Source organism: Vidua macroura, chromosome 2 (genome assembly GCF_024509145.1).
Source record: "Vidua macroura isolate BioBank_ID:100142 chromosome 2, ASM2450914v1, whole genome shotgun sequence".
Taxonomy (NCBI): domain Eukaryota; kingdom Metazoa; phylum Chordata; class Aves; order Passeriformes; family Viduidae; genus Vidua; species Vidua macroura.
This window is the reverse complement of record NC_071572.1, coordinates 85,698,099-85,710,603: the sequence shown is the minus strand read 5'-3', so window position 1 is coordinate 85,710,603 and position 12,505 is coordinate 85,698,099. Positions and strand designations below refer to the sequence as shown.

The window sequence follows — 12,505 nt, the reverse complement described above, 5'->3', positions numbered from 1 at the left end:
GGATTTTTTTTTTTTAATAGTCCCATAAAAATATACTTAAAACTTCTTTAACAAAGCTATATTTGAATAGAAATATAAAAATCAAAGCAAACAGCAGATTCAAATGGGATAAGGACACCCTATCAATGAATGATTCTGGCAAGACTGATCCATAACGCATTCTACAAGAGTTTCTCTCAGGTGATGGATTTGCTTTCTCTTCTTATCAAAGTCTTGGATTACTAGCATACATTCACAGGACAACACTCAAGAGTATTTCATTAAATACAAATACAGATCTACGTCTCCAGTATAAGATTTTTGCATGAAGGGAAAGGTACACAAGCATTCAAAGCTTATTTTGGGTCAGGGAGCAGGAAGGTAGGAAATTGAGAGAAAACAATTTTTAAATCAATGCAAAAGTCTTTGGTTGAACAGTTTAATAAAAATTGCTGTAGTTTATGCTAGTACATTTCTGCCTTTGTGCAAGAATTCCAAATAATTCTTATGATGTACTTAACCTCTACTACACAAATAAAATTTTTAAAAAATCACTTCAGGGAGAACAGAAAAAAGTGTACTATTTTACTCAAGGAGAGGTCTAATGCAAGATTACTGTCAGCAAACTTACCAGTCGTCTTCTCTCCTCTTCAACAGCAATCAGGAGCCGAGCAAACTCCTTCAATGACTGGGCTGAAAGGAAAACAAAGAAAAAGAATGTTCTGCTTAAAATGAGATTTTAAGACCAGGTGAGTCCATTATCTGGATTGAAGCTACAGTGATAAAATATTTCTCTTATACTGCAATGTAATCAATAGCCTTAAACAAGATAAACTGAAGCAGGCAGCAGGTCAAGAGCAAAGAAAAAGAAACCTCAGTCTTAAGAGTCATATGTATTTTAAAAATAATTTTTTTAATGGAATATGGCAAACTGAATTTCCTGAAACATGGAAAGATCAGTCTCAAAACAGAACAATTCTGCTTTCAGCCACAAAATTCATTTTAGCATACCAGGAGCAGAAAGAAAATAATTGAGTTTCTCCCACTATGGTGGGAGAACAAGTATTTGAAAGAACTATGAAAAATATGTGGGTAAAAATTTGAAACTCAACATTTGTCAAGCATTTAGATTTAACTGCTCTTTGGCTTTATGTTTTACAAGGACAAGGTCTCAGGTGACTCAAACAGATGATTGATTTATAAGCTTTGAATTCTGTTCCAATTGGGACATAGTCTTTGCTCAAAACTGTTTTCAAATAGAAGTCAAAAGGGCTGAAGCAGAGTCAATGGAAACATAATACAAGAATTAACCCCTAAAAGAGGGCAAGAAAGAGGAAAACATTCTGAAAACTCCTAACACGTCTCATGTAAGCAAGTGGTACAAACCTTTCTAGAAAAATATTTCCTTCCATTTGTATTACTTTCTCAAGGGCATAGGGGTTACTCAGATTCAGCATCACAGTCCATAGATGACAATCCCAGAGACCAATCATGTGAAGAGAGCTAAGTATCTGTTTTTACTTTCTCCTGATGCAATTTGTAGTAATTGCTGCCAATGAGAGGATACTACATTTTGGTTTAAAGCTCTGAACTCAGAATACAGATTGTTAAATAATACCGTTTCTCACAATAAATTTGAGGCAATCTCTATCATTTTGAAAGCGTTAAAAACAAACATGGAAACAAAACTCAGATTTTCTCAAAAGAACAGGATTGAAAAATTCTTCACAGTTAACCAACATATAGTACTGACAGTATGCTAATGGAACTCCACCTCTTATTATTTTTTCATCTTCTTAAATGTTTTTTGTGTTAGTCTCCAATAATATGGCTTTATCCCTTCTCAATATCCCTAAAAGATTTAGGGAAATAGGCACATTTTCTAGAAAGTGATCCTTTAAGAAGGAACTAGTATCTGGTTTGCCTTAGCTGCCTTGTCTGCATTCATAAACTGCTACTTAGATTTTGGACCATTTCCAAATAATTTCTATTCTTTATACCATCTGGACCTTGCAGAGGTCACCCTTGCATTCTCCTTTCTCTCTCTTAACTTTTTCAGTTGAAGAACACTTTGCTGTTCCAATTTCTTCTGCAAGAAATTACATAGCTAATTTTTTTTTTTTTGTAACTATGATGCTATGCTTGCATATCTTGACCTCTAAGTTGTTTGCTGACAATTCTTTTTTTCCCATTATTAGTTCTTGGTTTAGTCCAAATACACCTGGTAAGTTAAACGTCCATCTACTTGGGGCTTGAATGTTTTCCTTTAGTATTTTTCCCTGAGAACACAAGTGTCAGAAGATTTTGCCAGTTATGTCGATATCAAGATTTGCAGTTTGATATCCACTGAATTAACCCAATCTCTTAGTCGGCTCATAATATCCCATGAAAAAAAAAAAAAAAAAACCAAAAAAAACCAGGTAAAGAAATAGGATGATAAACTGATTGGTTATACCCGATTAGGAATCTGTAGAGCGTTGCACTCAAGAATATCTAAGTACCCAATATGAAACGCTAAACTCTAAATAAACAATTAGCTAGACAGACATGGCTAAACTATGAGGATGTGGATGGGTGGGGGGGAGGAAGAAGGGGAGTGTAAAAGAAACCCGAAACACAAACCAGTATGAGAAGCTTTTGATTCATACTTCGAATTTCAAGGCAAAACCAGAGAGGTTTTTGTTTCAAAGTTGAAACATTTGCTTAGGATTTAAATAAATTCAGGTCAGCTACAGGAAAAAAGCATATAAAATATGTTCCGTAAGTGTGCAAATCAATATTTTCCTCAATATTTAACACTAATACAAAGATACTAGTCTGTCACCTGTACAGTGCCTCAGCCTACTAAGAAACTATCTCCATCTTTTCCTCCTCATTGGCTCACCTTTGGGGGAAATACAAAGGTCAGTTTCACTAAGAACACAGAACCTACACTCTTAGCAGCTCTAAGACAAACCAGGCCCCTGATTTTATGAGACTTTGCAGAGACACCTTTGCATCAAAACTGACTACACCTCTTTTGCTCGCTGTCCAACATCCACACCCACCCCTACATCCAGCCATGGGATGTCCTTCCCCAGCTCAGGAGGTGCACAGGGAGAACTTGTGCATTGTGTTATTCAGAGCATAATGAAGGATGCACACCCAGTGCAGAGTTCTGCAACATGGACATCTCTGGTGACCCCAACGGATCAAGAAAGGCTTTACCCACGCCAGCTCTCCTACAATAGCCCTGAATACTGCAGTACTGTCTTTCATGTTACTACACCCTTCTTCCCATACAACTCCCACTCAGTGTGGCCTCATTAAAAGCCAGGGTCTGTCTCTAGAGAACTTTGGCTGTGCTGGAAGCTGCAGTGGGAGAGGGAAGGGAAAGGAAGAGAGGCCTTGCTCCTCTTTTCCCAGCGTATCCTTTTCCTTTCTCCCTACTTCTCCCACAGAGCCCTCTTGTTGGAGAGAGCAGCTCTGCCTCACCTCAGTTTGGGGCTGGGCAGACAGAGGGATGCTGAGGGCAGAGGTCAATGAGGGGGATGAGGCCTCCCAGGCAATTCACCCACAGGGCACTGGGCACCTTGGAGATCTAGGCAGAGGTGTCCTTCCTTTCCACAAGTACTACCCTCATCAGGATCTCAGCACAAAGCCTGGGCACAGGACACAGACATCTAATTCTGGATTCACAGCTCTCAACAGGAAACAAAGAGATATTTCAACAATAATAATTTGAGGTGCTTTTGTGTAGTTGAAAACCACAAGATTCAGAAATCAGACCCGTCTGTGTCAGATGCAGCCCACTGTCTGTCAGGACACTCAGGCACTACACACCAGCCTGACAATCTTAGTAATGCTACAACATTTTTAAAAATATACTTCTTTTTAATCAGAATAGATACAGAAGAATTAAAAATGAACTTTGTAAATAAAAAAGGGGTGGGAGGAAGAAGTCAAGTATTTTGCAAGAGGAAATGTCATGGGAATGTGCTGATAAGAAATTCTGAAAACAAACCAGTAATATGAAGTACAATTTGCAGCCTAACATATTAAATATAAAGATATTTTTGGTTATTTTCATAAAGAATTATTGTAATTGGTGACCTATTTAAAGGAAAATGAAGTGCTGACTCAATATTTTATTCTAAGTTATTAGGCAATATTAACTTTAAAATCCCAACAGTTTTACAGTCTGCTTTTTATTTAAGGGCTACTCAAAAGGACTTGTAAGATACATTTGGTATCATGATGGAAATGATGCCTGGGAAAAGCAATGCCCAATATGCAAAAACAATTGAATGTGTACCCAGATGTACACTTGTGGTCTCATTCATCACAATCAAAACAGGTTGCCAGCTGCTCTCTCTGGAGTGTTCCCAACTCAACAACAATGAGCTGCAAAATTTCCCTTGTTCAGGAGAAAGGGCTCCCATTATTTTATTTACAAAAAAAAAAAAAAAGCTACTTTCTTTACTTTTAATTGAAAAGTCTTTTAATTAATTTGCTTCATAAAGAAACAAACTAACACTACCAATGGCTTAAACATTAATGGTATAGATCAACAACATCCTCTTTTTTCTCCAATATCCCTGTAATTTCAAACACATGGTACAGCTCCACAAAGAACTACACTCACATAATTAAAAAGGAAGTGAAGTTTGATGTAGAATCTGGTTTACTGCATTGAAATCAACCCAGCTGTTCATAGGAAAAAAAATGCACATAATAAATCTTGTGAAGTTTTTGCTATATACTTGTGTAGAGAATGTATCACCTTAAAATAGCATGTCTGTGGAAATTACTGAAGCTACTCTATCAACCTTAGCTTAATATTTAAGAGTACAGTGTTACACTGTACCACTAAATGTCACACACAACAGATATGACATCATCTACATTTAATGACAAAAGGCTGACAAAGTGTATGACACATATAATAGTTTTGCATGACTAATACTGAATTGAAAGACATAAAGCAAATTTTGGAAGGTAATGTTCAACCCAAGACAGAAATTAGAAGCTAAAGCGGAAAACAATATAACTGAATGTTCTTTTCTGTGAACTGTTGCTTTAATTTCCACTTATACATTCAGTCTTAAACAATGCATAGACATTTTTTACATACTCTAAAGCACACAAAACAAGATTTGTTTTCATTATGAGCAGATACCACCACCATCTTCAGATATGTCAATGCTAGCATGGAAAAAATAATACATACAGATATACGTCACACGTTCTTATGACACCTTGCTGTATGAAAGGCAAAATTGAGCAAGACTGTCAGAGATTTCCTTATGTCTTCCTGATCTGACTGAGGAACTGTCAGGACTGTGCAGTACATTGCTCTCAGTACTCTTTGGCAGGAGGGTCAGTCAAGTGCATCTTCCAGAACTGGTTATACCTAGCACAGACTGGCTATAGGCCATCTGAATTCATGCTTGAGCACAAACTGTAGCTAAAGTCTAGAGGGGAGTTTTTCCCTGTAAATAATACATCACTAAAACAGAATTCAAGATAGACCAATGGGCCATAAGGAAATTTTCTATGGATTAACACTTTACTAAACTTCCATGAGAAAGCAGAATAAATATAAGATCCATGAAGGCTGGGAAAAGTAGCTTTCTTTTCCAAATCTAAAATTACAGTAAATGTATTACTAAATAGTTGTTAGTTAACATTTGTATTTCCAGAGCTTTTAATGATGAGTATTGATTGCAGCCACAACAAGTAGTTTTTCAAAAAATCACAACAGCAAATAAAATTTCCATCCTTCTTTCTATGGCTTTAAGGTCTATTGAAAAAGTATGTAAGGTGGTGGTGATGGGGAGGTACAGTAGGTAGGACAAGACTGGCCACAGAAGACTTCCTTTCAGACAGAAAAACAAACATTTCAGAGTAACACTGACAGGCCACAACAGGTATGAATAGACAATAATCTGCTTCCTCAGTAATTTCTACTTAACAAGAGTTGCGGATGTCGTTAAAGCCACAGAGCATCTGTAATATCTATCAGTAGGTAATTAAATTGGATGTCTCAAAATATCACCACTATGGCAAGTTTTCACATTACAAAATGGAATGCAGAAGACGACTGTCTCGAAAAAAGAGTCCCAAAGCATGTCATTATCTTGGTCTTTCAATATGTTGGCTATGAATTTAAATGGAGCCTTTTTTTATACCTTAGAGGTTTCCTTTACCACTGTCATGACCTGGACTGATTTGTTAATGATACTTTTTCTCCACTATTTTTCCTACTGAATTAAGCCTATAAAACTAAAAAGTTTACAATTACCTGGAGCTTTAAAGAGAATTGCATTTAAGCCCAGTGGGAACAAGCTGAAGGATCAACACCTTAGTCTACAAACAGAAATAATGAATAATTTATGCAAATTGTGAAAAATGTGAAATGTCCTTGAACTTTAAGCAGAGTATTGGTGTCAAAGCATTTTAGAACTAATGTTGACTGGGCTGGAGCACATTTGTAACAATTTAAAAAACAGTAGTGCAGGATGACTGCCACACTTTCCTACAGAAAACAGGTGTTGGTTTTATTTTTAAAACACATTTTCATAAAAGTTATATTTGGACAAGAAGACATATGTCTGATATGTCTGATTTCCAATTATTGCTCAGGTTTTCTATTTTCTTTACCTACTGTTATTTCTTCCCCTATTTCTACCCTAGGTCATCTTTCCTCACTTTCCAAATGGCAGCATTTCTGGAGAAACTTCTGCTTGGAAGACTGAGCTCTGTACCATAAGTTGTATTTCTGGGAAGGCGGAAAAGACCACAAAATATGAGAGAAGTACAGAATTTGAAATCAATGTTTATCTTAAGTTATTTTGTCCCCTTCTGATTATCATTCCCAGGACAATAGAGGAAATGCAGGAACTGCTCTCTTTTGTTAAGGCTTAAGAAAAATTAGTTAAGCATTTATGTAAATTCCAGTTTGCAAGCTTGCAGCATGTCAGATATGCTTTAAGCTGAGTGTTGGTGTCAAGAGATTAATTATGCTAGAAGGTTCCATTGTGAAAAAAAAAGTTAGAATATCAAGATAATGGTTCATTTTTTTCATGGGGTTTCAATCTCATTTTTAATTTGGAAAATTATTATTGCAAGTGCTGCCTTATCCTCTTCGTTTCTCTTACCTTCCTAATCTAGCTATCAGGTTTTATGGATCTGTAATAAGGACCTTATGCATTCCTGTTGTCTGTGTTTACATTTACCACAGCCTCAAGAACAGTAAAAAAAAGCTATTTGAACCTTCCTATAATACAATGCAATACACTTCTTGCAGCAAAAGACATAGGATGAAACAAAAATTCAAGTGTAGAGGCTTAAAGATTACATCAGCATACCACAGCATGGAAATACACTCTCAACATGACAATGATTTCTGACAGAAGACAGTGGTTTAAATTTACAATCCAAATAACTACAAATTTCCTTGAAGATTTCCATCATGGGAAGGCACACTAAAATACAGACAACCCTGTCTGGTCTGTACTGTTCTTGTGATAGAATCAAGACAATCTTAGAGCAGAACAATGTGAAGTTATTTCAGACTCAGTAAGTGAACATTCTTACTATTTGCTCCATAATTAGTCTGCAAGGACTTAATCCAATGCTTTTTTTTATCAAATACTACCATGATCTTTCAGATTTTGAAGTATCTCCTAAAGAGCACAAGTTTCAGTGGTAACTTTGTTTCCTGTGGCAATTCTGTCCTTGAACTGTGTGGAAAGGTATTTTGCCAATTTTTTTAAATTATTGAAAATAAGTGAAATTATTGAAAATAATATTTTTCAAATATTGACAATACCTCACATGAGGAAATCCAAATTTGCCCCAAAAAATTAATTATAGATCAGAAAGAAAAAGTATGACAACAGCAAAGAGACAGAGGTGAAAAATGACTGTTTTAAAGCTTCTGCAAAGAAATTACACAAATGAATAAGCAAGAAAAATGACAAATTAAGCCTTTTATGCCCAAATTTATGTTTCAAGGTATATGTATTGTTCTCCAAATATGATCACATTTTCCACTACATGCTGGCAAGCAGGGCACAGCTATTCAAATACATGTAACTAAAAGTAAAGAAACCCCAAGGCTTCTCTTTCTTTCATTTGAGTTAAGGCATTGCAAACTCAAGAGTAAATTCAGTGGTAATTTTTTTCTCCACATCATAATTAGGAGCATTTTGGCTCTTCACAGTATTAGGACAGAGAGATGGTAGAAAGTGCTGCAAATTCCCCATGAAAACAAAACCAGCAATGAAACTATCAGATATTCAGCAACCTTTGCTGTCTCCAGCAACCTTTCAGTCTCCCCTTTGACCTCCCCTGGTTTATAGCATTTGATCCCTGTATATTTCTAGGCAATGTTCCCCACAAAGTTTCAAAGCCCTTCAATTGCAGGCCATATACCAGGCCCAAGCATTTGGGTTTTGTCACACTACAAAGGTGAGACAAACCAGCAGAAGAGGCCAGCGATCCCACAGCAAGAATGGAACCTCCTGCCTGAGCATCACACACACGTGCCTCACACTGCAGGCCAATATGAGAACCATAAAAGGCACCAAATCAAGATCTGAGCTTAACTGAAGCCCAAAGCTCTGCAAGATGTGCTTGGCAGAACAGTATAACATGTACATACCATATGAGGCAATTTTAACGCGAGTATTTTCACTTTGCAAAACTTAATGAGCAAATATAGCAAGGTATTTTCTGAAGTTTTTTTCTAAACTTATGCAAAGCATAAAGTGCTGGGCTGCTATTAGAAGTAAAAATCCTTTCCCTTTTCAGAAACAAACCTCTGTCAGGGTAACCATCTAAATCCAGTTACAAACAGTGTCATATTTGAGAATTCTTTGCTATAAAAAGAAGCTATCATTTCACAAATATTTAAACATACAAATACAAGCCTTGTATAAAAGTTAAAACAATTATTTCAGCCAATACATTTACACTTTCCACTCCACTACTTTTCAACAGAGCCATACACAGAAAGCTACATGTTTACATACAAACTAAGAAGATTTGCAAGAAAGTCAGGTTATCTAGCATTCCCAGATTCACTGTCAGCACTTGTCAAACACAATACTTAGAGAGATAACCTAAAGACATGCAATGTCACACATTTTAAATAAATCAAATTCCTTGACATAATATCAGTAAATTGCCATGCCCTACTCATGCAGAAGCTCACAAAGTAAATACAAGTTGAAAACTCTAAATAGATCAAGCAAGGGCAAAACACTTCAGAGAGTCCTGAAAAAATTTTAAAGTTCATAATGGCTGTCTATCTCAAGCATGTTTGTAAAAGCAAAACGAAAACAAACTCACACCAAAGAATAATTGCACTGCCACCATTACACTTTTAACACTTTATTAAAAATACAGCTGCATATCTACCCTGTGTTAGTGTTCTACTCTATTTATAAAAGCAGCACAGGTATTGAAAATACATCATTCAGTTTGGAAAATTTACCTATCTTGTGTAGCATGAATTATTCAACATGGCAGAAATGTGGTAGAAAAACCTCATTCTAGACTCTACTAGTCTACAGCACCTCTTCTGAAATATGGCATCTTGGAGTGCCAGCAAAAACATTTTAAATCATCTAAATAATTTCTTCCATTTTCTTAGCAACATGAGAAGGATCACTCAAGCAGTCATGTGCTTGCACAGAGCACTATATCAAAACCTGTCTACAAATGACTAACTCTTTTCTTGTCTCTCCCCTTCTACAGTTCTGTGAAGGGGTGGAGGCTTTTGGGATGAGTCACAACAAATACACCATTTCTGCCATGTTCTCATAGAATAAAGATATAAGGGTTTAGTTAAGTGATCATTAAGAAATACTGCATCTCTATGCCACACTACAAAATGGGGTTTTACATTATCGTACCTGTCAAAGTGAAATCAGCCTTTCTTTTCACCTGATGGAGCCACAGGCACAGCAGTACGGCTGAGCTCCACAGCTGCAGAGCTCAGCAGGGTGTGGGGAATAATATTCAATACACCAAATTCTGTCTAACAGGTACAAAGTGATCTTAAAGTGCTGCTGGGACCTACTTTAAAAAATAGCAGCTTGAATTGGCCCCTATTGAAACTAACAGCATTCCAGAGAAGTAAATTTCATTCAATTAATCTTTACCTCAACTAAATTGACCATTAACCTTTGACTTGAACAGATCTGGCTTCACCAGAGTTGACTGATATCCTATCACATGTCAGAGGAAGAACAGCTCTAAAAAACATGGAATATTCAGAAATAGTTAAGTTCAAAGATGGATTCTGATGCAATCAGACTACAGTCCTCTCTTGCTCTCCCTCCCCCATCCCAGTAGAAAGAGTTGTGATATAAATGTACTGAGTACAAATTTTTTGTTCTAAGATAAGAACTTCAACCTCAAGTTTTTTTTTTAATAGTTGAATAACAAGACAACATAGGAAACAACCACTGTGCAATGTACAACATTGTTTGTAGCAATGTTAAGCTGCAAAAGTAATATTAAATCATAGCATTCCATAAACAAAGGAATTAGAAGTAATTATGACTAAATTTCAGGCCTGCCAATCCCCAATTCTTCAGAGGCCCATCCATACTTTAAATGAAGGAAAAAAACGTGATATTTTAGTCTTCCCAGCTGTACAAATCTTATCTGTGTGTGGTTCTTTATGAGTGCTGAAATAGGGGAAGTAAAAGCAAAAGCAATATATTCAGAATGCAACTGAGAATCATTAATACTGTTTTTCTGATTTTTAAAGTTTTTGCATTTATTGCTTGAATAGTGAAAGAGTTTAGCAAAAATATCACCAAATACTTCAAGAGATGTTAGGTTTGCTATAATTGCTTAATTGAATTTATGCCTACAAAGGGATCAAAAAGTTCCTGTGCTTAAAACTCTAAACCCTACTAAGCGTTTTGATTTCAGTAAATACAAATCCTTTATCTTACTTGCTCAAACCTGAGCTGATCAAACGACTGTCTGTTCTGAAAATGAGTTCCTATTTCTCAAGAGGTATGCTAGCCTGACAACTCTAAAATGTTATGCCGTTTTACCTGAAGTGTATTACATGCATCAACAGTACATACTCATTATTTTCAAAACAAGTCTATAAAGCAACACTCTAGTCCTCAGATTGTCTCCCTACAGGCATTCATGCTTCCACTGGGATGTCCAAATCTAGAAATAACAAAGTTAAGTGACAAAGGAGGGGAAAAGAGGTATGTTGAAGGCTTGGAATGAGGACAATAAAGTAGAATACACCTTCAAGAATCCAGGAGATCAAAATATCAATGAGAGACACAAAAGCTACTTCATATTATTCTGTGAGTGGCATGGAATTGTCCATTCATCTACTCAGCTGTTCAGATCAAATTTTGACTCATCTTAACTCCTCAGCAGAATGCACCAGGACAACAAATCTGTTGTTGTCCATTGCCTGCCTCAACCTCTTTCTGTGCACATTAAGAGCTGTATCTGAGACCCCACAGTCTGCAGTCCAATACAGTAAAATGAACTAACATGAATTTTAGCTTCTGTTAGTACACCAGGATGCAAACTGCAGGGACTCAGGAGAGCTCCTACTGTCAGCTACTCCTGACACAGAAGAAAGGTAGGACAAACAAAGATGGCAGTAACTGCATCAGTCACCCCAATTCAGTTTTTTTTTTTCATTTGAACACTCATCTTAAGGTCAACAGAGAATGGAGCATAGATATTCCAACAACCTTCTGATAGGTATCCAAGAGAAAAAGAAACAACAAGGACTCTGTTGTTGATCTTATGTTACCTTTTCCTCCTGAACAGATAAAAATGTACTGCACCATTATTTTGTTTCCTGATTTGTCAGCCTCATTTGCCCTTCCAGAGCAAGGACAAGAGCTCTGGGCTCAACTAACAGAATGCAACCTTCACTTTCTGGGGCAAATGTTGTTTTGGAACCTTGATAGGATCCCAGCACTTGCATAAAATCATTAATTTCGTTAAGTCAAGAAACAATAGAGTTCCGGAAACAGGTGGCATTTTTTTTAATTGTCAAATGTGCAACAGGGATTAAAAAAAAATGTAGGAACAGAATCAACAGATTTGAAACAAACACTTTAGGCATTTCACACCCTGATTGTGCTGAGTTCCTCCCATAAATTGTTACCATTGAACTTCTGTAGATAAAAATAATCCACTACAAATACCAAAGAACCCTGTCCTGTGATCTTACGAGTACCTTAAGCAAAGTTGCTTTGAAAGTAATCTAAAAAGTTAAATCTTAAAATTCATTCCTTCAGCTGGAAGAAAAAGAACTGGCAAATCTAAGCAGGTAATTACTGTGGAAAAGCAGCATACAATCCTTCTATACAAATTCACTCTCTGTTGTAAATAGTTTTCTGGTCTAATTTAGGACTCAGCCCTTCCCCACCCATCTAAAATAAAACCACCTTTTGTAAATACACTCTAATGTGTTCCACACGGTCAACAAACTCAAGCACTAGAAAAGTTGTTGGGATGATGCCTACACTAAAAAAAT

The 12,505-nt window shown here is 36.4% G+C and overlaps 1 protein-coding gene across 2 annotated transcripts in view; it reads right to left on the bottom strand.

The window, feature by feature from the left end:
- ARHGAP42 (Rho GTPase activating protein 42) overlaps positions 1-12,505 on the bottom strand; it is a 144,045-nt gene that overhangs the window by 94,144 nt on the left and 37,396 nt on the right. For both annotated transcript variants that reach the window (XM_053970798.1, XM_053970800.1), the window contains exon 3: positions 611-672. In XM_053970798.1, the coding sequence (XP_053826773.1) occupies positions 611-672 (62 nt within the window). The remainder of the gene's footprint in view (positions 1-610; positions 673-12,505) is intronic.